The following is a 25000-nucleotide window of genomic DNA, read 5'->3' as shown; positions in this document are numbered from 1 at the left end:
CCTCCAAAGCCGCCCAGGTTAACACGTCGATCCTCTCTATTCCAAAACCAATATCCCAATTTTATGTTCTAAACCATTTGCAAAATGGAGGCCCAGAAGAGTGGGGAGCTCTGCTCTCCCCAAATCCCTGCCCAGAGAAGCATGTGTTCTCCCAGCGGCCACAGTGTCTTCCTGCTGAACCGGCCTGCATGGAGGCCGGCAGGCCTTGTCACTCTCTGCTCCTCACTTCCCACGGCCCTTACACGTGAGACGCTCGATAATGACAGATCACACTGGATCTCTCCCCCTGCCTCTGTCTCTGCCACGTCCTTTAACACCTATAAAATAGGCATATCTGGGCTGGACACCATGGGGCATGCCTGTAGTCCCAGCTACTCGGGAGGCTGAGGCAGGAGGATCGCTTGAGCCCATGAGTTTGAGGCTGCTGCAGTGAGCTGTGATGACGCCATTGCATTCTCGCCCAGGCAACAGAGTGAGACCCTGTCTCAAAAAAATAAAAAGGCATATCTGTGCTTGGGGACCCCTACTCTTCCTTCAGGCTTGCAGTGCCACTTGAGGTATGAAGGGGCCCCATTTCCACCCACGTGGAGAATGTGGGTGCCCCAGCCTGCATGTGGCTCTGCAAGTGACTATAATAACTGCCTGCCACTCAGGGCAGACGCTGCTTTGTACCAGGTTTTGCAGCATATTTGTCTTCCTAGCTCCGTGAGGGAAGCTCAGCAGGTGAAGACAGTCATCTGCACATTCGCGGGTTCTCAGGGACACAGAGTTGAGGAAAAGCAGCGTGTTACCCGCTCGGACACGGCTGTGAACCCAACAGTCAGCAGCCGCCCATGTGCCACTGGATTCCTACACACGTGAAGCCGCATTAGAGAAATACAGTTCACAAATAGACTCAGAAGCTCTTGTAATCCAAACACCAGAGATCTGAAAGTACTCTTGTGGCCATAACCGCTAAGGTACAGAACTAAATGTGCGGTATGTGCAGACAGGCCCAGTAAGCGCTTGTCCTGTGTAACTCGGGGCTCTGGGACATCAGGGGTGGGTGACCGACCCCTGCATGTGCTCGTGGGAAGCACTGTGCCCTTGCCATGACCTTCACACCCTGCCGGTGCTGGTTTCCCTGTAAGGGTGTCTGAGATGACTAGGTGACAGTGAGAGCTCAAGGAAATCTAAAATTAAAACAATGAGCTGTTTGTGCTCCCACTCCTGCTGGTGGCTGAAAACAGAGCAAGGAGCCCGGGCCTCGGATTTCCCCAAAGGAAGAAGGGACAGCAGAACAATTCCAAATAAAAATAAACCAAAGGTGCTCCCTTCAGACAGAAGTTTCCCTACTTTTATCAAATTTAAAACAATTCTGATCCTGTATTCTTTTGCAACTTCACATAAAACAGAGAAATCTTTTCTTCTTCTTCTTCTTTTTTTTTTTTTAGTGCATGCAGAACTCCAAAAACATTTCTTAACAGAGCAACCACTTACACTGCATTCATATAGAATCGATATCTCTGCATTTATGTTTTTTTTTTTAATTCAACCTGTTACTGTCCACACAATTAGTTCAGAATATTCCCTGTCAGGATCAAAGAGGAGGTTCTGTTTTGTGCTCCCCACAACTCTGGAAGATGTCATCACCCCAAAGACACAGGAGGGAAATGCATGGTTCACTAGAATTTTAAACAATGCGAGCCCTAGCACTGCGCAGACAGACAAGTCTTTCAAAGGGCAACAGGTTTACTTGACGGCAAACTTCAGCATCATTCCTGACTCCCTCGGGGCTATTTGTCACAGGATCCCAAGTCACACCTCTCGCTGGTCCCTGATTTAGCCAGTCGCTACACCAGCAAGGACAGAATAACACAGCTAGGGGGAGCCCGTCACCCCTGGATCCCTCCCACCTACCCACATATAAACACGTGCACCAATCCGTGCCCGCTGACCCTGCCCTCAGCAAACTGCCAGAGTCCTCTCGAGGTGGGGCCTGGCTCTGCCATGGGCATTTATGGCTTTCATAAAAAAAAAAAAAAATCACAAATCAAGATTAATCAAAAAAACAAATTTCAAGCAAGCAGAGATTCAGTGACACTTCAGATACCATGGCGAGTGCTCCGGGAGGTTTCTAAGGGACAGAGTGGGAGGTTTCTAAGGGACAGAGTCTGCCCTGCGCTTCCCAAGTTCCACTCTGGTCAAACCACACCAATGAAATGAGGACTGAATACTGTAGGGAACAGCATGGAGAAATAGCCCATAACCCAGTCCTGGCTCTTAGCAATCGTGCAGCCCAGAGGAGAACACTGCATATATGCCCGTGAAAATATGGAATCAGCCCCCGAAGAGAAAGGCGGTAGTTATGGTGGTGAGAAGATAAAGATGACCCTGGAGATGGAGCAAGTGTCTGGACTCCTTTGCAAGTTTGCGTCACTATAACAAGTCACAGCTCACAGTGAGCCACCTGCTTCGTCTTTGACCCAAAAGGATACTCCTGGAAAGAACCTAAATGATCATTTGACCAGCAAGGTGGTATGAGGAAAACACACACGCAAATACACACACACACACACACACACGTGCACACATATACACACATACACGCATGCCATCAGAGCCCTGCTCTTGGCTCTGCGTTACTGACTTGGGGACCCTGTTGGGGACCACGTTGCCTAACCTCTGAGCATCAGTGGCCTCTGCTGTAAGATGAGAACAACGATTGCACCTCGCAGGATTGTTGTCACCATAGACATAACACGTGTCAAGAGCCCGGCAAATGGTACGAGCTCCACAAGTAACCTCTGCTGACATCCAGACTAGCTTCCTCAGAAGTGCTCATGAAGATCAGAGAAGTTAAGTAACTGGACAAAAGTTGCCTGTGTCATTTTTTTTTTGGACAAATTGAGATATGAACCTAGCTCTTTTGATGACTTATCAACCCACAAGATTATCTTTGACCCTGTACACAAACCATCCTGCACACATTCCAGAGCTCTGCTACAAAAAGGAGGGGCAAGGGCCAGCTGCAACAGTGTCACCTGGAAACTCATCATAAATGCATGTTCTCAGGCCACCTACACCCTTTTGAATCAGAACTGGCATTTTAACTAGCTTGCCAGATGGTTCCGATGCAAAGCGATGTTTGCAAAGCACCATGCTAGGGGAACTTCAAATGACTGTCAGTTCTTACCACTTAAATATTCACCCATTCATTCATTGTTTCACTCTACAAATATTTACAGTCAGCCCTCTATGTGCAAGACACTGAGGGGTGTGAATACGAGATAATCCCTGAATCACGAAATACAGTCTAGTGGCATAGTTTGACGCTGCCCGAAACTCGATCCAAGATACCAGGCTTAATATACAAAAGACAGGGAAGAAAGGGGGCATTCACACACATCTCCAAGTCACCTGTGCATAAAAACGTCATCTGCTTGTTAAAATAATCAAGGTCGCAGACAGGCCTAGAGTCAGACCAGCCCTGCTGCTGTCTTTACCCAGGGGCAGGACTGTAGGCAAACTGCCTCCCCGAAATGTGTCCCACCTGAAAAAACAAAATCTTGGACTTCAGGATCGACCAGATTCTGCCCAGCTTTCTTAAGTCTCTTCCTAATTTATCTGGTTTTATTCATCCATTCAGCAAATATTTGAGCGACACTATCTGCTGGCGACTGCTTCAGTGCTGGGAATACATTGGTGACAAGATAAATGAGGCCCCATAAGCCAGCAATAAATGCCACGCTGAGAACCGAGACCGGGTAATGAGATCCGGTGTCCCTGGGTGGCTGCTTCCAGCTGTGGGGTCAGGGAGTCCTCCCAGAGTAGCGTGATGTAGCCCGAGACCCAAATGGCGAAAAAGAGAGACCCATGTAAAACTAAGGAGAAACCATTCCAGAATGAGGAAACACCCCCAGGGTGTGAACAAGCGTGGGGCAACCAGGCAGGTGGGGAAGGTTCTGGGTGCTTAATGGAGAGAGGAGAGAGAAGGGTCAGATAAAGTCTTATCTCCAGGGAAGGTCTGGCCACGCAAGGCTGAGTAGCCGAGGGAACCTTCTGGATTAATTCCTGTGTGTGATCGGAAGAGTGTTAGGCAAGGATCTGATTTTAAATTCTCTCATTATAAAATGAAGCATTGAATACGCTGTTGTGGACTGAATAGTGTCTACCCTAAAACTAACATGTTGAAGCCCTAACCCCGGTACTTCAGAATGTGAGTGTGTTCAGAGACAGTCTTCAAAGAGGTGATTAAGTTGAAATGAGGTCACGAGGGTGGGCCCTACACCAACCCTGCTGACATCTCAAGAGCTGTAAGAAAAATAAATTTGTGTTGCTCACACCACCCAGTCTGTGGTGCTTAGTTACAGTAGCCCTAGCAAACTAATGTAAATTGGAAATTTTACCATCTTTATAACCACACACAGGAAACAGTAAGTTCCCCTGCGCTTCGCGAATGGGCAATGTTCTTAGAAATGCCAGCTTAACCTTCCTAACTCTCTCCAGATCTTAACATTGGACTGAAACATTCTGCAGGCCAGCGATCGAAACCCCGATTCTGCCTGGTTCCCGGAGTCCTTTTCTGACAGTCCTTCCAACAGCTCTTAAACTGGTCCCGGGACGATGCCTGAGTCTCCCCAGCAAGTTATCCTACCTGAGTTTCCCACGGCTTCTGGTTTCAATTAAAATTGTCCATCATTCTAGTCATGCTATTGCCTCAAATTCTAAGATGGACTTTTTTTTTTTTTTTTTTTTTTTTTTTTTACTTTTCAGCATTTAAAAAATTCAAGGTGCAATTGGAACTCAAGTGAACACGCCGCCTTAGCGTCTACGCAGCATAGCATCCTGCAATCGCGGGCATTGTAGAAGCAAGAGAACGCAATCATTTTCTGTTTCTTTTGAAAAGGTCGATGGAAAGCCAAGACAGAGAGGCTCTTTTTGCCTTTTCCAATTTTGGCAGCAGCGGAGTGACAGGATCATGGGAAAAGCATAGATTTCGATCCAGAAGGCCAGGGTTCAAGTCCCCACCCGGTACCTTCCAGGACGGGGCCTGGGAAGGATAACATGCTGATTCCAGGATCAGAAAGACAGGAAACAGGTTTAGGGTCCAGATTCTTGGAAAAAAAGGAACCAGGGCCTTGGAGCTGCCAGGACTCTCCACCACCCCCAGCCCCACATCCCTTTCCCACCTCTGCCTGTTTCCTTGGGGCTTTGTCACGCACGTGAGCTTTCCACGTGGCGGGGAAAAGACCACCAAGCAAGCGCGCTCCCCGTCCTCCAGCTTTCCCTACCCTGTTGCTGCGTGCCAGACCTGCTCGGGTTCCACGTCCACTGCGTAATGACTCCCTGCAGCTAGGATGAGGGTTCTGCGATCACCATGCCTGAGCCACATGCCACATCGATGGCCACAGAGTTGGTCACTGTGGTCAACAGCTTCGCTAGAACTGCAGAAAATGGAAGAAGCGTGTCCCTACAAGCAGGGGAACCCAACCACCAAAAAGCACCTGTGCTTGCTTCTCACACACTCTTGCCCATCCACTCTCATCCCTGATCACGGTCTTTCGTGCTTCCTTGTGGCTCCCTACCCTCTGCCCGTTGCCTAATTGCTGGTGTTCCTCGGGACGCTCCCTCGGGCCATCTCGTCTCTGCGCTGGCTTTTCCCGTGCGCCCCCTTCTATCTGCGCAGCTCTTAATTATCGCCCATATGCCGGGAAGACCCAGAGCCCTGCCGCCAGCCAGCTCTCCTTCTGCGGCTTCGCCACCAGCTGTCCGCTGAACATCCCACCTGGAAGTCACTCAGAAACTGCAGACTCAGTTGGCTCAGAGGAGACATGCACTCTCTTCCAAATCTGCTGCTCTCACAGTCTGGATTCTGTTCTCACTGCCCGCGAGGGAGGACAGGCCAGGACCTGAGCTGCCATCTCCACTCCTCCCTCCTCATGGCCGCACGGCTCCCAACTCTAAAGATCCAGCCGTGTTGGTTCCAAGTGCTGAGCACTCCTGCACTGTACCCTGCCCTGTCACCATCTTCTCTTCCCCCCCCCGTAGGGGAACAGCCCTCCCGTGCAGCACAGAGTAGATTCACTCTGCATTCTGCACCAGACCCAGTGTGGCCTTTTTCTTTTTATAAATGCAAGTCTGATCAAATCACTCCCTGCTTAATCAGTTCAATTGCTGGAGATTGTTCTTAGGGTCATTTCCAAGCACCTGGCGCGGCCCAGTTCTAGAGCTTGACCTCCCTTGACCCCACAACTCCATCTTACCACACAACCTAGCCGCCCTGAGCGTCTCACCGTCCCCAAAAGGCAGCGTGTTCTCTCTCACCTCACTTGTTCTTTCTTCTGCCTCAAACAGCCTTTCCATGCTTTTCTCCATTTTTTAACTTTTACATATCCTGAGTCACAGCCGGGCATGGTGGCACGTGCCTGTAGTCCCAGCTACTCGGGAGGCTGAGGCAGGAGGATCGCTTGAGCCCAGATGTGGTCTCTTCCAGAAATCTTCCCTGACGCCTCATCTTTCCCCATCATGACACTCATCCCTCTGTACCGCAACTGACCGTTTCCGGGTGTCTCTCCCAGCAGGCTCCAGCGTCTCCAAGGGCGGGGACTGTGCTGTCATACTCAGCACACGCAGTCCGCTGCGGACAGCCCAGCACAGAGGGGCGCGCTAAAAAACTTACTTGGGAGCAAGGACAGATCTACCACGAATCTAATGACACGTAAGCCTCAGGGTCCTCCACTTCCATAGGTCTCCTCTAATGCCCTCTACCCAATTTTGATTCATAATTTTACATGCTTTTTCCTTACATGAAACTCACCTCCAAATTTTATAAGCTCCAGGGCTCACAAAATCAAGACCCGCCACTGGTTACAAGAATGGAGGAGGCAGACACTGAGGATCACAGAAGTTAAGCAGCGACTCCATGTCATGTCCCTCTTTAGTGGCAGGATGAGGACTTGAATTCACATGTGTCTAACTACACAGCTCACCCTCGGTCCAGTGTGCACTAATAAGCAAGCCAACTTGTTACTCCTGGCCTCAGTTTCCTCAATATTTTCTTCATAGACTTTAATAAAGAATAACTCAAACAATATCTCTAAAGCACCGACATAAGAGTTGGCAAATAAATGATTCTGAAATATAGGACTGTTGGGTGAATAACACTTTGAAAAACAATGCACCACAAGTTCCATTCAGTTCTCAAATTCAGTACCCATTGATACGATGTTCTGACTCAGCAAACCTTTACTAAGCCCTTACTGTATACATAAAGCACACAGACACTGAGGATAAAAGACTAACGACCTCATAAAGTAGGCATAGATTCTGGGGAAATAGATATTTAAACAAATAAGAATAAAGCATGCAAAAAAATTAAATATCTTCATCTCTTTTACTATTTCTCTTTATTTAATATTTTGTTCTTTTTTATTTCTCTAAGGAATTATCTCTTACCCTCTGGTCTGAGGTTGACTGTGTTAGTTAATTAATTAACAGCTCTACTCAGCCACAGAGCTGCCTTAGGTTACAACTTGGATGATTTTTAAGGAGACTGAGTTAAAGTTGTGAATTTAACAAAAACTGAATAATATTTTTACTGGTGTCGCCATAAAAACCCTCTAGGGAGGTAGTAGTTCCTTAAAAAGAGGCCAAGTTTAACTTTGCCAACAGCACAAATTAAGAAGTTAGGGAGAGGCCCGGCGTGGTGGGTCATGCCTGTAATCCTAGCACTCTGGGAGGCCGAGGTGGGAGGATCGCTCAAGATCAGGAGTTTGAGACCAGCCTGAGCAAGAGCAAGACCCTGTCTTTACTAAAAAAAATAGAAACTTAGCCAGGCAACTAAAAATAGAAAAAATTATCTGGGCATGGTGGCGCATGCCTGTAGTCCCAGCTACTCAGGAGGCTGAGGCAGGAGGATCACTTGAGCCCAGGAGTTTGAGGTTGCTGTGAGCTGGGCTGACACCATGGCACTCTAGCCCAGGCAACAGAGTGAGACTCTGTCTCAAAAAAAAAAAAAAAAAAGAAGTTAGGGAGAAAATATTCCATAGGCAATTCCCTCTCTGACACTAAGCATTTAAAATATTTGCTGATTTGTAAAATTTGTGCCAATGGGATGCACAGACCAATGACACTGACCAGTCAGCTAGATAACAGGGGAACAGCCTGGACCGGAAGCTGAGAAACATATCTGCCACCCACTGGCAGTGCTGTGGAGATGCAGAGTCTACAAAACGTGAGCCACGCTCTGCCTTTTGGAAAGTATGTGGGCTTGGGCCAAACCTCATGAAGCCTCCACTTAGTCGATAATAATAATATTGGTAGTAGATAACTATACCATAATAGAGATACAGGTTGAATGTCCCTTATCCTAAATGTTTGGGACCAGACATGTTTCAGATTTTGAATTTTTTCAGATTTTGGAATATTTACATTATATTCACTGGTTCAGCGTCCTTAATCCAAAAATCTGAAACGCAAAAATGTTCTAACGAGCATTTGCTTTGGGTGTCATGTCAGCGCTCAGAAAGTTTCAGATTTGGGAGCATTTCGGATTTTAAATGTTCAGATTAAGGATGCTCAACCTGCAACAATAACATCGAACCCGTAGAGGGGACTAATGCACATGGTAAATAAACGATTCATTTTAAAGTCTTTAAAACATTTTTTTTCATTTACACACAGTAACACTCACTTGTCCTTGTTGTTGTCGTACAGTTGTAGGGTTTTAACGCATGGACTGGCTCTTGTAACTGTCACCACAAGCAGGACACAGAACAATCCCAATGGCCCTAAAGATTTCCCCTGTGCTGTCAATTTCAGTGAGACCCTCTCCCTCCCCTACTCCCCTGGGGTCTGTCTTTCCCGGAATGTCACATAAATAGGACCCCACAGCATACAGCGCTTTGTTTCTTTCCCTCAGTATAGCACACTTGAGATGCTGCCAGTTTGTTGTGCATATTAACACTTTGTTCCTTCTTATTACGGACTTGTGTTCCATGATGTGAATGCACTACAGTTTTACTATTCCAGTCTCTCAATGAAGGACATTTGACTTCTTTCCAGTTTTATGCAATTACGAATAATGCTGCTATAAACATTCATTATAGTTTTTGTTGGACATAACTTTTTATTTCTATAGGATACATAAATACCTAAAAGTGGAGCTGCTAGGTCACATGGCAAGTATAACACTGAACTTTCTAAGAGACTGCCAGTGTTCTCCAGACAGATGGCTCTACCGTTTTCCATTCCCACCAGCAGTGTATGAGAAATCTACTTCTTCCACATTCTCATCAGCACTTGGTATTGTCAGTGTTTTTTTATCTTACCCACAACAGGTGTGCAGTGTTAGTTATTTTTTAAAGATAGAAAGTTGTTTTTTAAAGATAGAAACACTTAAGTGAGATTGCATCTAAGCATCTACTTTATATGATAAGAATGTTCAGGGACAGTGGAAGACACGGAAATCAAGTTTCTTTAATGCTGCCCACCACTGTTGGAAAATCTTGACAACTCCAGCATGGCAAAAACGCATCTCACGATCTGGTTCTTCCCACCTCTCCAACCTCATCTCCTACCATTCTCACTCTTGCACCCTTCAGTCCAGTCAGATCAATAATCATGTGGGCTAATATTGATTGAGTCCTTATTATGTGCCAGGGCACTAAGCCCAGTTCGTGACATGTATTATTTCACCTGTTCACAGTCCTAGGAGGTTGACAGCAGCAGCAGTACTTCAGAGAGATTGGGGAACGTTCAGTGTTACACAGCTGCTACATGGCAGGGCTAGGATTCAACCCTGGTCTCATGATGCCCCACACTGGCATGTTCCCCTGACCTCCGGGTCTGTGCTCTCCCCTGGCCTGGTCCAGCAGTGTTTCCACCCCCAATCCACCCTCCAACCACAGCTCATGCTCTGCCTGCTCTGAGAAGCTCACCCTGGCTCTTTCAGTATGCACTTGGCCTTCCTTATCTCCACTTTCTCGTCCCCTGTTGTTTATTTCTTTATTTCATCCCTGATCACATGGAACCCCATTCTCTCTGTGCATCTGCCCTCCCCACCAATGCCTGCAAGCCCCTGAGGCCAGAGATTACACCTGGTCACTCTTCCACTCCCCAGTGCCTACCACAGCCCCCAGCACAGAGGAGGAGCTCACCATTTGTCGCAGAAATTGAGGGCCAGTTAAGGCTTCTAAATAAGAGACCAGGCGGGTGGTGCAGGATTCCACTGCTGCACAGGACTTTTAAACATAAACTTAGAGTCCTACAAACTGCATCCAGAGTGGAGTATTATATAAGTAAAAATTTATAAGCAAACAGCATCAGAACGTAAGATATAATACAAGATGACAACAGGGACACTCACCCAGTGTTAACAGCTTTAGGCCAAAGGGCAAAAAAAAAAAAAAAAAAAGAGTGGAAGAAAGAAGAAAAGTGTCCTTTGTTATATTCATGCTACAGTTTGTTTCCTTCTTATTTACATTAGCATTGTGGTTGTAGTCTTTTATCCTCTGTTTATGGGTAGCAGGGCTATTAAAATTTTTTATTCTTCTCTTTCTAACACTCTCAGCAAAGAAAGATCATTTTTTAATATTAAAAAAATAATAATAACAATTAATTCATTTGCCTGGAAAGCACCTTGAGGAATATGGACTAACCTTTTTCCGCTGGCAAACCTAAACACAAATCATTCCAGATAGACGGGTGATTGATTAAGCCACCAGACATAGCTCAAACACAAACACGGCCAGGGAGAGGCAGTCCTCTGCACACTGTCTGCATTCCATGAATATGTTACATTAATAGATTAATTTTTTAAATTAAGGCATTTGAACAGTATGAAATGCCAACAACCAAATGCTGCATGGGCCATAGAACCTTCTCCAGTACTCTCCCAAATAAGGACTTTGAACACTACAGAGGCCATGTGTACGCATTAATGAATCTAAGATTTTCTAATTTATTTTTATAATCTATTGATAAATGTTTGCAACTTCTAAAGGCTTGAATACAGTTTAGCCTCTCCATAATTCAGAGCAAATTTTATATATTTCATACATAAATGTTAATATTTTAACTATGGCAACCCAACTTGCTGTTCCCAGGCCAGATTAAGAGTCATTTTTCTCCACCACAGCACGGCGACCCGTAGCATGTTTTAGGTTCCCAGGAATTACCTGCATTAGTTCTAATGTAGACGTATCCCCTCTACAAGCTCTGTAGGAATACTTCTTTGCTCTGTTGGCCACCTCCTCACCTTCTCCCCATCACTTCATCAAAGTTCACATGTGGAGAATGAAACACAATACTATGTCCACACTTCAATGCAGATAAACAATTTTTCAAATGAGGCACACACAAAAAAAATACAGATCAGAAATACACCACTGTCTCAATGTCAAATTTCTCTGTTCAGTGTTTTAGGGACCCCATCATGTCATGCTTCATGGGAAAAGGGGGTGAGGGGACTCACACAATTTAATCAATGAAAAGACAGAAGAGAATGTCCTTTAGAAGTTTCTATGCCCATATACCACCTAGGCAAACAGGCACATTCCATGTTTGGTAATTAGATGTAAACAGCTACACTTTGGGATAAAAAGTATCATGTCTTCCCCTTGTATTTGCACACAAGTGCCCTAATACATTTCACGGTGACAGCCATGAGCTGGTTTATATATCTAATGGAGACTTGCAAGACAAGATGACCTTTCTAATTGTCATTATGAGAAGCACAATTGCAAGTGACTTTGGAACACATGGTAAACTTCATTATGCTAAAATATAATAGCTTCTACTTTGGGGCTCATGATGAATATTAATGTCAGGGCTCCTGAGGAAAAAAAAAATGTGCTCTAAATTTTATATTGTGTAAAACCTTTCAAGACCAAAGAGAGCATTTATTTATAGTCTTTGGGCTTCTTCAAAGAGGCTGTTAAATATTCCACTAAACATGGCACAATGGAATGAATCACCACGGAACATGAAGGGAGGGATAATGATCATTTCCCAGCATCAGGCCAAGTGCCACACAAGGGGGAGAACAAAAAGACTGACTATAAAGGGGGGGTGCAAGGAGGACGTTGAGGGTATAAACAAGAGAGTCGGGGTCCCGACCCAGATGACAGGAGGAGATGCCAGGCCGGGCGTGTGTACTTCATCGAGAGCTCTGGGCGAACGTGGGCATCTGGGAGGGCAGGGTGCAGTCCTGCAAAGCTTGGAAGGAAGGTACTGAGTAGGGGTGCAGGCAGGTAGGGTATGGGATATGCCAAAGGTGGAAAAAAGAATGTGGATACCAACGGGGAGTAGCCAAAAGTCGTGGGAAGACATGGTGGAGGGAAGGGAGAACCAGATTCCCTGCAGCTGCAAATGCACAAGAAGGCGCCTTCCCGAATCCCACATCACAGTGATTTCTTGTGATTTATGATCACACGTCATCAATGGAAAGGGATCTTTGCCTTAACACCAACGCCGTGTATTGTCTATGCAGAGAAGGGCATGGAGCTGTTGCAAACCCGTTTCTCACGTCTGTGGTGACAGTTTCAAAGGTCATCCTGTCTGGCATCCTTCCAGGACAGGGACGACCTTTCTCTACCATTTCCTTGAACCCCCTCCCCCAACCCGCAGCTCCGGGGGCCATAGACACCAGCCACAGGCACTCTCCATCAGTCCATGCAATAAAAGCGTGCTTTCCAAAGAAAACAAATTCCTATGGGCAGCAGTTTTTTGTGTGGCTTTTTTTCCCCCTAATGGATCAATTTGATAAAATGGGAAATAATAAAGAAAAAAAACAGTCCGAAGACAGCAAAGTGCCAAACGTGAGCTGCATCATGAAGGAAAATAAGGTAATGGGTAAGACACTGCGCACTTCTCTTAGTTTCTGAATTTTAAAGGTGGAGAAAATGTAAAATAATACCTTCCACAGATTTATTGAAAAAAAGTAAAACTGGTTTATTAAGGTCCCGATTGCAGCAGCTCCCTGAATATCACATTTGTTTTAAAGGCCAGGCCCAATGAATATTAATGCCCAAAGTAGAAACGGAATGCCTTTACTCTGGAAGACCTGTCTCTGTCATTCGTTAAATTGTTTGCACCCTAATGCTGTGAGAAGTTTCAGAATTCATTCTACATTGTTATCTCAACATGTTATCATTGTTTATAAAGAGATTTTATTCTTGGGGCATTATTAATCATAATAAGGGGTTTATTTCACACATGCACAACATAGCAAAAAATTATTTATAACTATATTATGTAAAAATAAGGAAACTATCAAAGGCCCCCCCCTAAATTAAAACAAGTAGCCAAAGGATGTGGACAATACACAATTAAAAAAAATTATAAAGCCACACAAAGAAGTAAAGTCAACCTATTAGTCAAAGATATGTAAAAATAAGGCATGAATCAAATGCCACTTTATTATTGTTATTATATTAATGGACTTCTAAGAATAATGTTCAGTATTGCAAAGGATGAGCTGGTAGTAGTATCAATTAAATTGATATAATCCTTTTAAAAGTCAATTTGCAGCATATACAAAGCCATAAAAATGACTATGCTCTTTGGGTCATTAATTCCAACTTGGCACTTTATCTTCAGAAAGAAAATCATGGAATGATCATTAAATACCTCAAAATCAGAGGACAGTTAAATAAAGCATGGTATATTGATTCTTTGAATGTTATACAGATAATAAATGGTAAATTGGAATACTATGTTGCAACCAGGGAAATGTTACTGTACAATGAAGAGTACTGCTCTGAAACCAGCCAAATGAGCCTCATTGAAGTTCTTCACCTCCCAGCTACAGGGACATGAGAAACTCTATACAGCAGAGAATCATGTTGCCTCCAAAAGTTGACAAATACTGAGGATTCCAGACCACTGGGAAATGTCAGTGTTTGGTGACCTTCTTGGGGCACACATGGAGCAGGTATCCAGCCACGACTGGCACTAAGTTTCTGAAAAAACAATGGGGTTGAGTGCAGGGTAAACAGACATTTGCCAAATTCTAATGCATCTGTCTCACCCAACATAATTGGTATGTGTGGACCAAAGTCCAATGCTGGACCCAACACAGAGTAAAAAAGAAGCTCAGGGTTTCAGCCACTTGTCTAAGCAAGACAGATCTCCTTTCATTGAGTTGACCATGTTATCACAATATAATTACATTTGGTTCTTTCCTGGGGAAGGGAAATATAAGATTTGGGGATATGTGAAGTGTAAAGCAGCCATAGTAAACACAGGAAAAGAGAGATGTTCAAAATAGGGTAAAAGAGCCAAAAATTTAACATCATTTTGGCAAATAAAGTTTGGGCGTAATTAAATCTAAAAGCAAAGTATGTCATCAGTTGTTAATGAGTTATAAAGACTTTAGAAAGGAGAATGCCAAAAGAAAAATAAAATCACATTTTATGACTATGTGGGCATGTAAAGTATGTGCATGTCTGGCTCATAAATTTTTGGTGATACCAAGTCAGTAGATCCTTAAGTAACTCTCGATGGTTTCTGCTCTGGCCATAAATATTAAATTGCAGTGCATTTGCTTAGAGTTGTCCACCCCTACAGTGATCTGACACTCCCCAATTATATAAAAGTCTGAGTGAAGAGTGGATTAGTCAGAATGGCCATCCCCAAGTTCAAAAACTAACAGTGCAAAAGTAGAATGGGCACGTTGCAGCAAAAAATGGTTCCCCAAAGCAGTCAGGGCAGGAATATATATTCATGAGCACACCACCTCTCCTTTACAAAAGCTAAGAGAACCTGAAAAATCAAATTAGCAACAAATGATAATCTCTCAAATAGATGTCATCTCTCTTGGGTTGTTAACATATGGCAGCTTCAAAGAAGAGGAAGTACAAGGCTAAAACGGAAGGGGCATGTACAGGAAGCCATAACTCATGGCAATGCCAAAGAGGAAAACAAGACATTTCTTACAAAATTAATCACTGGAAAAACTATGACCTCATAAAAGATGTCATAATGAGTTAGCCCCAGTAAGATTAAATTCTGCAAAACTTCACAAAATTAGATTCACTTTAAAAAGAATCACCTTTCATTCTTCAAAGTCCTGAATTACAGAATATTTTTAATGTTGTTTTATTTCATTTAAGTTCAAAAATCCATTCAAAAGAAGCCTAGAAAGATTGCTTTCACATTGCACAAGTTCAATTCCTCGTAATCAATAGGATGACAAATTTAGTAAAGTCTTACAGGCAAACAAAAACTGAGTAACGTATCAATTCCTAACCAATGTCTTTATTTATAGAAATACAGAGGAAAACATTGACATTTAAGCATCTTAGAACAGGAAGCAGAATTATTAACAGTTCTTTGAAAATAGACTAGAACGTTGTTTGAAGTTAACAAATATGTATCCAGTTAAATTGCTATAGTTCAACTTCTTTCTGATTGGTTGTATTTTGTCAAGTTCTTGTTAGTCACCCTTCAAAAATAAAGAATTGGGGTCTTAATACAAAACATGTGAGGTTCGTAAGGGTAATAATCTATAGAACCTCTTATCAACGTAACTGATCCATCTATATGGTAAAATGGCAGACAGTGGATCACCCTTTCAGGCACAAAATATAGGGAAGATGCATGAAGACTTCAAAAATGAAAAAACATTACCTCTCTTTTCAGGCCACTTGATATGGTCAACAGCTGACTTTTGGTAACCTTTGTTTCATAACCAGGAATCTATGAGTGAGACATTTAGGTAGGATGGTGCAGTTGGAGGATGGGTAGAGAGAATCTTATTAGGAGCCAAGTTCATAAAGAACCCCAAAAAATGTGAAAGGCAAAAGCAGATAAAAAGGATTCAAATCCTTTCCCTACCCCTCAGGACCCTGTCATGCAATCCTCTCTAAGCCTCAGCTTTCTCATCTGTAAAGTGGAGCCAGCCACTTCAGTGGTCCAGGTGATGAAATGACTCAGCGTATGTCAAGCCTTAGAGTAGTGCTTGTTCTCAAGGACTCGAGAAACAAAAGGAAAGTGGTAAGCCTTTGTTACTGAAAAGAAAGTGACATCATACAGGAACGAGATCACCCCTTCTTTTCAAAGAACAAATTAAATCCACAATAGCTATAGGTCATCTGTGTGCATAGTGAGGGGCCCAAGAAAGAACAATGGAAGAAGAAATCAGTAAAGAACTCATTTTGAAACCTCTTAGGATGTATACAAAAGACATTGTACATAATAGAATTAGGTTCTATGAATTCCAAGTAAGTCCTAATAACCATAATAATAAAAATACATTTTCAAAGCATATGGGTGACATTAAAACATGAAACATAATTCTGAAGTTGTTCAGTTGACTGAGGGTGGTGCCACGCCCACCACCCAGGGCACTGAAAACTGGCAATGGAAAGAAGAGTTGAACACAGGCAATGACCAGGAATGTGAAATGTTCTGCAATACACAGTACCGTTTCCGTGCAATGAATGATCCCCTCACCCAAAACAGAGCCAATGGGCTCTCCTTTAAGATCATGGAATTCCACTTACTGCTGCTCTTAGCTTAATCTGCAGGACATGACATGAGTGTTTGTGAGTGTGTGTGTCTATCCATGTTACCAAAGCCTATAGTCCATATGAAATCTACAAAGAGACTCCAGTAGGCTCTGGTTACTAAGAATGATCTACAAAGCAGAAAATCTGGCAGACATTTAAGAGACACATGGACCCACCCTATACATAAAGTCGAGTTCCTGCTCTGAGTAAGTTAGTATGCCCAAAAAACTGCCTGTTGCAATTTGGTATAAAATAAAATTCAAATCACCATTGCATTCCCGCCTAGGGGGTAAATGAATGAAGTATCATGAAGGCAAAATATTCTAGAAACCAAGTAGAGAGACAAGTGAAAAAGGAAGGACTTCTAAAAAAAATTACCTGGATAAAAATAGAGGGAGAGTAGAATAGGTGAGAGTAAGAAAATAAATGGACAAGGTGTGAATAGAAACATACGAATTCACCCAGAAGGGACTAGAGTAAATGGTAACATGAGTAACTTCAGGGACTAATTCATCTCTGAATGGCAAGGGTCTAACACGGTGCATGGCATCACTGTAAAAACTCAGTGAATGGTTGGGTGCGGTGGCTCATTCCTGTAATCCTAGCACTCTGGGAGGCCAAAGCAGGTGGATTGTTTGAGTTCAGGAGTTCAAGACCAGCCTGAGCAAGAGCAAGACCCCATCTCTACTAAAAATAGAAAGAAATTAGCTGGACAACTAAAAATATATACAGAAAAAAAAAAAATTAGCCAGGCATAGTGGCACACGCCTGTAGTCCCAGCTACTCAGGATACTGAGGCAGAAGGATTGCTTGAGCCCAGAAGTTTGAGGTTGCTGTGAGCTAGGCTGACGCCACAGCACTCTGGCCTGAACAATAGAGTGAGACCCTGTCTCAAAAAAAAAAAAAAAAAAAAAAAATTAAAAACTCAATAAATTCTTGGAGAGCATGGATGGGTGGATGAAAATGAAACTTCAAGATTTGTTTCTACTGTGCTGTGTTATACATGAAGCAACTGAGACTCACTGAGAAAATTCAGTGACTTGCTGAACATCATTCATTCATTGAACCTCATGTTGTGATGTTTTATGTGCCAGGTGCTCTGTAGGCGATTAGGGAACGGCAGGACTGAAATTAAACTGAGGCCTCCTACATCCTAATCCAGGCTTTTTTACGCCACAAGAGGATGCCTCCCCAAAGAATTATCACAGCTATTTAATAAAAGAGGAAAGGAAGTCAGTTGCAAATTTCAAGCTTAGAAATTCACAGGAGGAAGTGGCTAAAGAGAAATAACCATACTAATAGTGATGCAAGGGTATAATTGGAAAGAAAAAATGGAGAGAAATTAAAAAATGCAAGCCTATATTTAAGCAGAATCTTGATAAAGTAACAAATTAATTAATAAGGTAAATAAAAGATAAATGATTAGAGGCCGGGCGTGGTGGCTCACGCCTGTAATCCTAGCACTCTGGGAGGCCGAGGCGGGCGGATTGCTCGAGGTCAGGAGTTCGAAACCAGCCTGAGCAAGAGTGAGACCCCGTCTCTACTATAAATAAAAAGAAATTAATTGGCCAACTAATACATATATAGAAAAAAAAAATTAGCCGGGCATGGTGGCGCATGCCTGTAGTCCCAGCTACTTGGGAGGCTGAGGCAGGAGGATTGCTTGAGCCCAGGAGTTTGAGGTTGCTGTGAGCAAGGCTGACGCCACGGCACTCACTCTAGCCTGGGCAACAAAGTGAGACTCTGTCTCAAAAAAAAAAAAAAAAAAAGATAAATGATTAGAGATGTGAAAACTCAGCCCATCGAAAAACCTGAGGGAAAAGATTTTTGAAGTTTTCTTTAAAAAAGTTTTCCTCCAAAAGATCCTGTTCGATATATTTTTTAATCTAAATAAGCAAAGGCCGGGCGCGGTGGCTCACGCCTGTAATCCTAGCTCTCTGGGAGGCCGAGGCGGGTGGATTGCTCGAGGTCAGGAGTTCAAAACCAGCCTGAGCAAGAGCGAGACCCCGTCTCTACTATAAATAGAAAGAAACTAATTGGCCAACTAATATATATAGAAAAAATTAGCCGGGCATGGTGGCTCATGCCTGTAGTCCCAGCTACTTGGGAGGCTGAGACAGAAGGATCCCTTGAGCCCAGGAGATTGAGGTTGCTGTGAGCTAGGCTGACGCCATGGCACTCACTCTAGCCTGGGCAACAAAGCGAAACTCTGTCTCAAAAAATAAATAAATAAATAAATAAATAAATAAATAAGCAAAGATTTCTAATTTAGAAAGCCAGATCTACTTCCCATATAACCATCTAAGTTCCTCAACATACAGAGCCCAGCGACATTCATCTGGTTCCAAAGCAGACAGCTCAGCCCTTGGTTGTAGGAGTGCTGTCATGGGTCTGGTCCAGAGAGTTAAGTTGTCTACTACGTAGGTCTTAGCCAAAGCTTAGAGGAAAGAAGTGACATTTGGTGAATATACAGGATATGTTCTCCAGCCACTAAGTCTCATCTTGGAATCATTTCAGATGGTTGGAAGATGCCATATTTAAACTTCACAAGCCCAAGCTCTTACTAATTCACTTCCATGGTGCCATATTTTAATATAACGTTTCCTAAAATTTGGAGAACCTTAGAATGACCTCGTAATAATTCTGCTGAAAAACTGGATCTTTTTGTGGGAAAAACACCCACATATCTAAAATGTGTATACAGTTTCACAGTCCATCCACAGCCTCTCCTGCTTTGAAGGGGTCCCCTGACATTTTTTTCTAGCAGTAGTTGGTGAGAGCCATACGAAAAGTACTTTGGCATGTACTATAAATCTATTCATGAGGATTTTCCATTACGCTCTCAAGAAAATTTTCTTTAAGAATTTAGCACCACTCTGTATTCCCTAAAAATCATGTGCTTTCAAAGTCACTTTTGAGGAAGGTAGATGATACTTCAACTGTCTTGTTTTGCTCTGGCTTCTAGGAAGCTCATTATCACATCATATTCTAAACCAAAATAACTAACACTTGTCATTAGCATTTTTTCTCTCTCAGTTATTAAATTTTATGCTTATTTCTTAATTTTATTGTTTTTATATCTTTGTTATATGTATTTTTCCAGTTCTGCATTTCCTTCCCCTGCCAAAAAAAAAAGAAGAGACATAAAGATTTTATTCTTTCGTTATAATTTTTCTTGAATGTTTCTTCTCCATATACTTGATGAATATGGAAAGACAATTATTGCTTCTATATGCAGAACTTGTATCTCACAGGATTTCTAAACTGAAAGCCTTTTCTTTATAGGTAAACTTCTGAAAGAAGCTGTGCCCATAAAGTTCAGAGTTAAAGAAGCTAATATCTTGCTGTAGTAGGTCACTGCTATAGTTTGATTTATTTGACCCTTCCAAACCTCATGTTGGAATTTGATCCCCAGTGTTGGAGGTGGGGCCTCATGGGAGGTGCTTGGGTCATGGGGGTGGATCCCTCTTGAATGGCTTGGTGCCATCCTCATGGTAACGAGTGAGTTCCTAGTGAGTTCTTGCTCCATTAGTTCCTGAGAGAGCTGGTTGTTAAAAATAGCCCGGCACCTCCTCCTCCTCTCTCTCTCTTCCTCTCTCGCCACATGGTCTCTGCACACACCAGCTCCCCTTCCCCTTCCACCATGAGTGGAAGCAGACTGAGGCAATCCCCAGAAGCAGTTGCTGCTGCCATGTGTCCTGCACAGCCTGCAGAATCATGAGCCAAATAATCCTCTTTTCTTTACAAATTCCCCAGCCCGAGGTATTCCTGTATAGCAACACAAAACAGACTAAGACAGCCATACTTCCTTTCGTTAGCTATTGCAAGCTCAAAACTTACGAGGTAGTTCCAAAAATAAGAACAGGCTCTTGTTAATGTGGACTTGTGGCTTTTCTATAAAGCAGAAGGTCCTAAGCCAGACCATACTTGGAAACTTGCCCCTACTCCTACTTCGTCACACTTAGATCGCCCCTTCTCTTCCTTCCGCTTCCCCCTCTCTCCCACAAAGGCAAATGAATGTGAGCTGAGCATAGACAGCCATGATTCCCAGAAAAACAAAATCCTGCCACTTGCTGTTCTCACTGAGAATCCTTCTATGTAGTTTATAGATCCCCTACATGGATTTCTGACAGCTCACCAGGCCTCGGACCCAGACAGATTTTTGAGCTACATCTGCAGTATCTTTCTGACTCAGGCAGCTGGCATAAGGTGGGAAAATTCATTAACATGCTAATGATGTCCTATTTAAAATTCTAGCCCTGATTATTCTGTGATTAAATCTCTCCCCTTGACATCGGCTTCCTTTATATCTGAGTTACAGTGCGAAATCAACAATATTAATAAAGTACAATACAGATTACCAACTGTATACACAAGGGATGGAAAACAGTTATGTAAATCTGAGGATTGTCTCTTTTCTTGAAAAGCAGATGTAGCAAACTATAAAAAAAGTTACTGATTTTTTTATCCCACCCTCCTTTAAAAAATACATGGAAATCCACAATAATTAAAGGTTTATGGTTAATTTCCATAAATATTCAGGGGTTGGGAGATAGGTTTAGCTTTTCATTCTATTTTGCTGCACTTAAAATTGCTCAGAATTCAAATGTGTTCTCCTGAAGTCTTAGGAACAGCTGATGGGCATTAAAGCACACTTTCTTCTCTCCTTTTCAGAGCCTGTGTCATGGTGACAAGAGCCAATGGATTCAGTGCAGATGTCTGTCTCCCTTTGCCCTTGAGGACTTTGGCACATTGCAGCTCCTTTTCCATCACCATATCGTTTTGTTTCCTGACACCCCAATCTGAACATCCGACTCACACACAACTTCAGCATCTTCCACGAAAGATAATCAAATTTATCATTGCTCTCATTAAATTGGAAAATGAATAAAGAAACAGAAGATTCAAGGTCTAGATTTGTAATCTAAAATGAAGGAAGATAGGACTGAGGTTTCATTTCAACATCTGGCCCCAGCAAACAAACAAATATTTATGTTATACTGTATTTATGACACAGAAGCAGTACAATGAAACCTAAGGACAGTCCTCTGGCTTCAATGGACTCACAGACTAGCCAGAGACACAAGACATAAGGAAATCTTAAGTGATCAGTGATGCAAGTTCATCTCAGATGAGTCATTAGAGATACACATCACGTCAGAAAGAGTTCTCTGTATGAGAGACACTGCTCATTATTCCCTAAGAGTGCAAATCTCCCCTTTTTCTACAGTAACAGAACCCAGGACTTTAGCAGGGCACATGGCTGCCCAGGGTAAGGACAGTTCTCAGTCCCCCTTGTAATTAGCTGTCCCAATATAACAACGTTAAATCTATAGGGATATGGCAGTAACAAAGGTGGCCACAAATTCCAGAGAGGGTCCTCAAAGGGGATAGATAGGTCAGCTCCTTCATTCTTAATTCCTTCTGGCTGGAATTGGACATCCACGTGGCTGGGTCAGCCATCTTGGAATAAATGTCACATGTTGTGGGGCACAGAAGAACAAAACAGAAAAGTCTAGGGCCCTGACTGTCAGGGTTGTTTGTCCATCCCTTAGTTATCTTTTTCCCCTGAACATTGTATTCTACAACCATTGTTGGAAATCAAAATCTTTTTAAACAAAACTACATATATTGCTGATTTCTTAAATAGTTTTATCGTAAAATGTTTTATCTAAGACGGAAAGAGTCGTGGCATGTACATGCATATGCATAATATCCCTCTGTAATTGCTCTACATTGAAACTTGAACACAGAGCTCCCTTTAAAGTTTTAACTCCCAAAACCCAAAAATAGCTTACTATGGACTTTGGCCTAGATTTTTTACATTTCAATAGATAAAAGCTTCAAATTTTCAGGAATTCATTGTTTCCCATACTCTCACCAACCACAGATTATTAATTTAGTCCACCCGAAGGCAAGTCACCTCAGATTGGCTAAAAATTAGCTTCAGCCTAAAGCACGTGGAAATCAACATATAGGGAAAAGGGTAGCTGATCCAGCAAAATCCAAGCATGAAACATAAAGAGAGCCTTCGCAACAGTAATGAGCCATCTGCAATTTAGAATCATCCATGGTAACAATCCCTCATTCCATTTGTTTATGTTTTATTCATCATTTTGAAAATACTTAGTGAAGTGACAATGATGAGATTCAAAAAAAATACTGCACAGTCCTTTTTTTAAAAGAGATATTAATGGCTTTCAAGAGCTCAACTATTCAAATGAAAATATAGCTGGACTAAATTTGCTCAAATTCGTTCACATCTTCTTTATTCTTAGATATAATATATGCTCCGTTTTGTGTCCAAAATTATGTGGTGATAGCAAGAGAAATTCCATAGTTTTCATTGTTTATATATTTAAAAAATCAATAGCAAGAATCTACATAGAGTATACAATGCTCATTCCTATCATAATGTAAAAAGCCAGGCTCTAATGTCTAGAGTGAGCATGTTGTCATTCCTCAGTACTGTAGTTATTTAGGTTCAACTGTACAGTCTCTAGTTTGCCAAAAACATAGCTTGACCTTTAAAAGTGAAAAGAAAAGATCAACACTGAGTTATTGAGCCAACTTAAGGATGCTCCTTGCAAAGAAGACACAATAACCACTGAACATGCTATCTTGTGATGCAAATAACTCTGGGAAGAAACCTCTCTGTACACAATTTGGTAAGCCTTTAAAACAAAATATATTCATCCCCAAATGACGCCTTTAATTTCTGCTAGCTGATTTTATATTTCTGCATTTAGTCTTTAAAGACTAGTCTTCATTTACTTCAATTTGCAGAATATTTTCAAATAGCCGTATTTCAAATCTGGCTTCTAATAGCTCCATTTCTTTTCTTGTTTCTTTTTAAATAAGCAGACTTTTAAAATATAGCCATTTATTCATATACATGTCTGTCAATTTTCTTTTTAGTAAACAACATCTCTTTAGGGACCATGATATGCTACATATGACCTCTGCCCTCAAGCAACTTCTAGTTCCTAGGAATAGAAGGGTGCACACACACACACACACACACACACACACACACACACACACACACACACACATGCTCCAGGATCTTTGTAAACTAATCTGTACCACTTAATCTGCCTATGAGATAGATGTTATTCTTCTCACTTTACTAGTGAAGAAACAGGTTCCAGCATATAATATATTTTAAATCTAAATTTGCTTTTAATGATTTCATTCTGCATATTAGAAACTGAATCATCAGATATCCCTTACTTTTTTTTTTGAGAAATATGTTTTTGCTATCTTAATTTAAACTGAACCAGCATCTTCTGAGACTATTCCTTAGGGTGCAAATCCCAAGGTGATCTCAGCTACTTTTCACAATTGGAACACAAAAGCACATAAGAATACTTTAACTCCAACAGCGAGCAGACGCTTCAGCTAAGGCAGCACTGGCACCATCTACATCATTCTTCCTGCAGAAAGAAGCTCCCAGAAAAGCACACACGCGGAAGAGACACTTCGTGGTCTTTTCTCAATTTTCTCAGAGTCAGCCTGATTTAGGCTGTGATTGTGCAAACCCGCAGCACTGAGCCAGGGGACAAAGGAAGATAATTATCAAACGAAGAAAATGCTCACGACCTGTGCCAAGGGAGAGCTTGCTCTAAATAATCACAAGGCCCCTTCGCAAATGCTGGGAGGAGGAGGGAGAAATAGAAAAAGAAAAGATGTCACATGTGAATATCAAAACAAAAGCTGACAAGTGAATTCCACCCTGTTTGCCAAGGCGCCTGCCAAAAAGGTCTCCCAGGAGGAGGGCCACGTGTTCCATGACACTCTCCACAGTGACAGCCACATGAAGCACAGAACATGGCCTGGCCACACAGCACAGTGAACGTCATAAGTATCCCACCAGGCAACCGTTATGCACCCCTTACTGTAGGTAGTTTCCTGGTGTTCCAGTTCTCTTCTCAATCTGTTGTAATCTTCTTTAACACTTCCCAACTTTTTGCCGTTCCTGGAACTCAGCAGCAACAGCTTGCTGAGGAGTCCCTCCAGCCCTTCTCTCTCTGACGTTAATGATCTGATCTCCTCGGTGAGGTCCTTAGCTGTGCAGAAATGGTTTCCTACAGCACGTTGTGGGAGAGAAGGAGAGAGAACGGGCTTTATGGCATCCATAAACAGAAGATCAAGCAGCAGCTAGCATGCACTCACAGTGTGTCTAAAGGAACTGAACTTTGCAGTGACGCACTGCTTCTGTAACGGTCCTGTGCAACGCTAACTGGAAGAACACCCACCTCTTCAAATAGGAAAAACCACCAGTGGCTCTTTATGACCTCATTCTTGTTATGTCTGTTTGGGGGATCCCATTGGCTAAGCCATGCTTGTGAAACATGATGGTGAAAAATGTCCCAGTGAAACCCAGGGAAGCCACAATGTATCACACTGTTTAAATATCCAAATGTGAAAGAGGTGACATATTATAGCAGGATGGAAGAGGACTGGGACTTGGAGTCAGACTAGACCTAAATTAAAATCCTAGCCCC

General features: G+C 42.7%; 1 protein-coding gene across 3 annotated transcripts in view; it reads right to left on the bottom strand.

The window, feature by feature from the left end:
- The window catches only part of DISC1 (DISC1 scaffold protein), a 308753-nt gene that overhangs the window by 142549 nt on the left and 141204 nt on the right, over positions 1-25000 (bottom strand). For 2 of the 3 annotated variants that reach the window (XM_012738209.3, XM_075995460.1), the window contains exon 9: positions 24392-24580. In XM_012738209.3, the coding sequence (XP_012593663.2) occupies positions 24392-24580 (189 nt within the window). Of the gene's footprint in view, positions 1-24384; positions 24581-25000 lie in introns of all 3 variants that reach the window. The other variant, XM_075995461.1, reaches the window with a different exon arrangement.

Source organism: Microcebus murinus, chromosome 19, assembly GCF_040939455.1.
Source record: "Microcebus murinus isolate Inina chromosome 19, M.murinus_Inina_mat1.0, whole genome shotgun sequence".
NCBI lineage: Eukaryota > Metazoa > Chordata > Mammalia > Primates > Cheirogaleidae > Microcebus > Microcebus murinus.
Note: the sequence above shows the minus strand (reverse complement) of the source record. Positions and strands in the feature narration are given on the sequence as shown.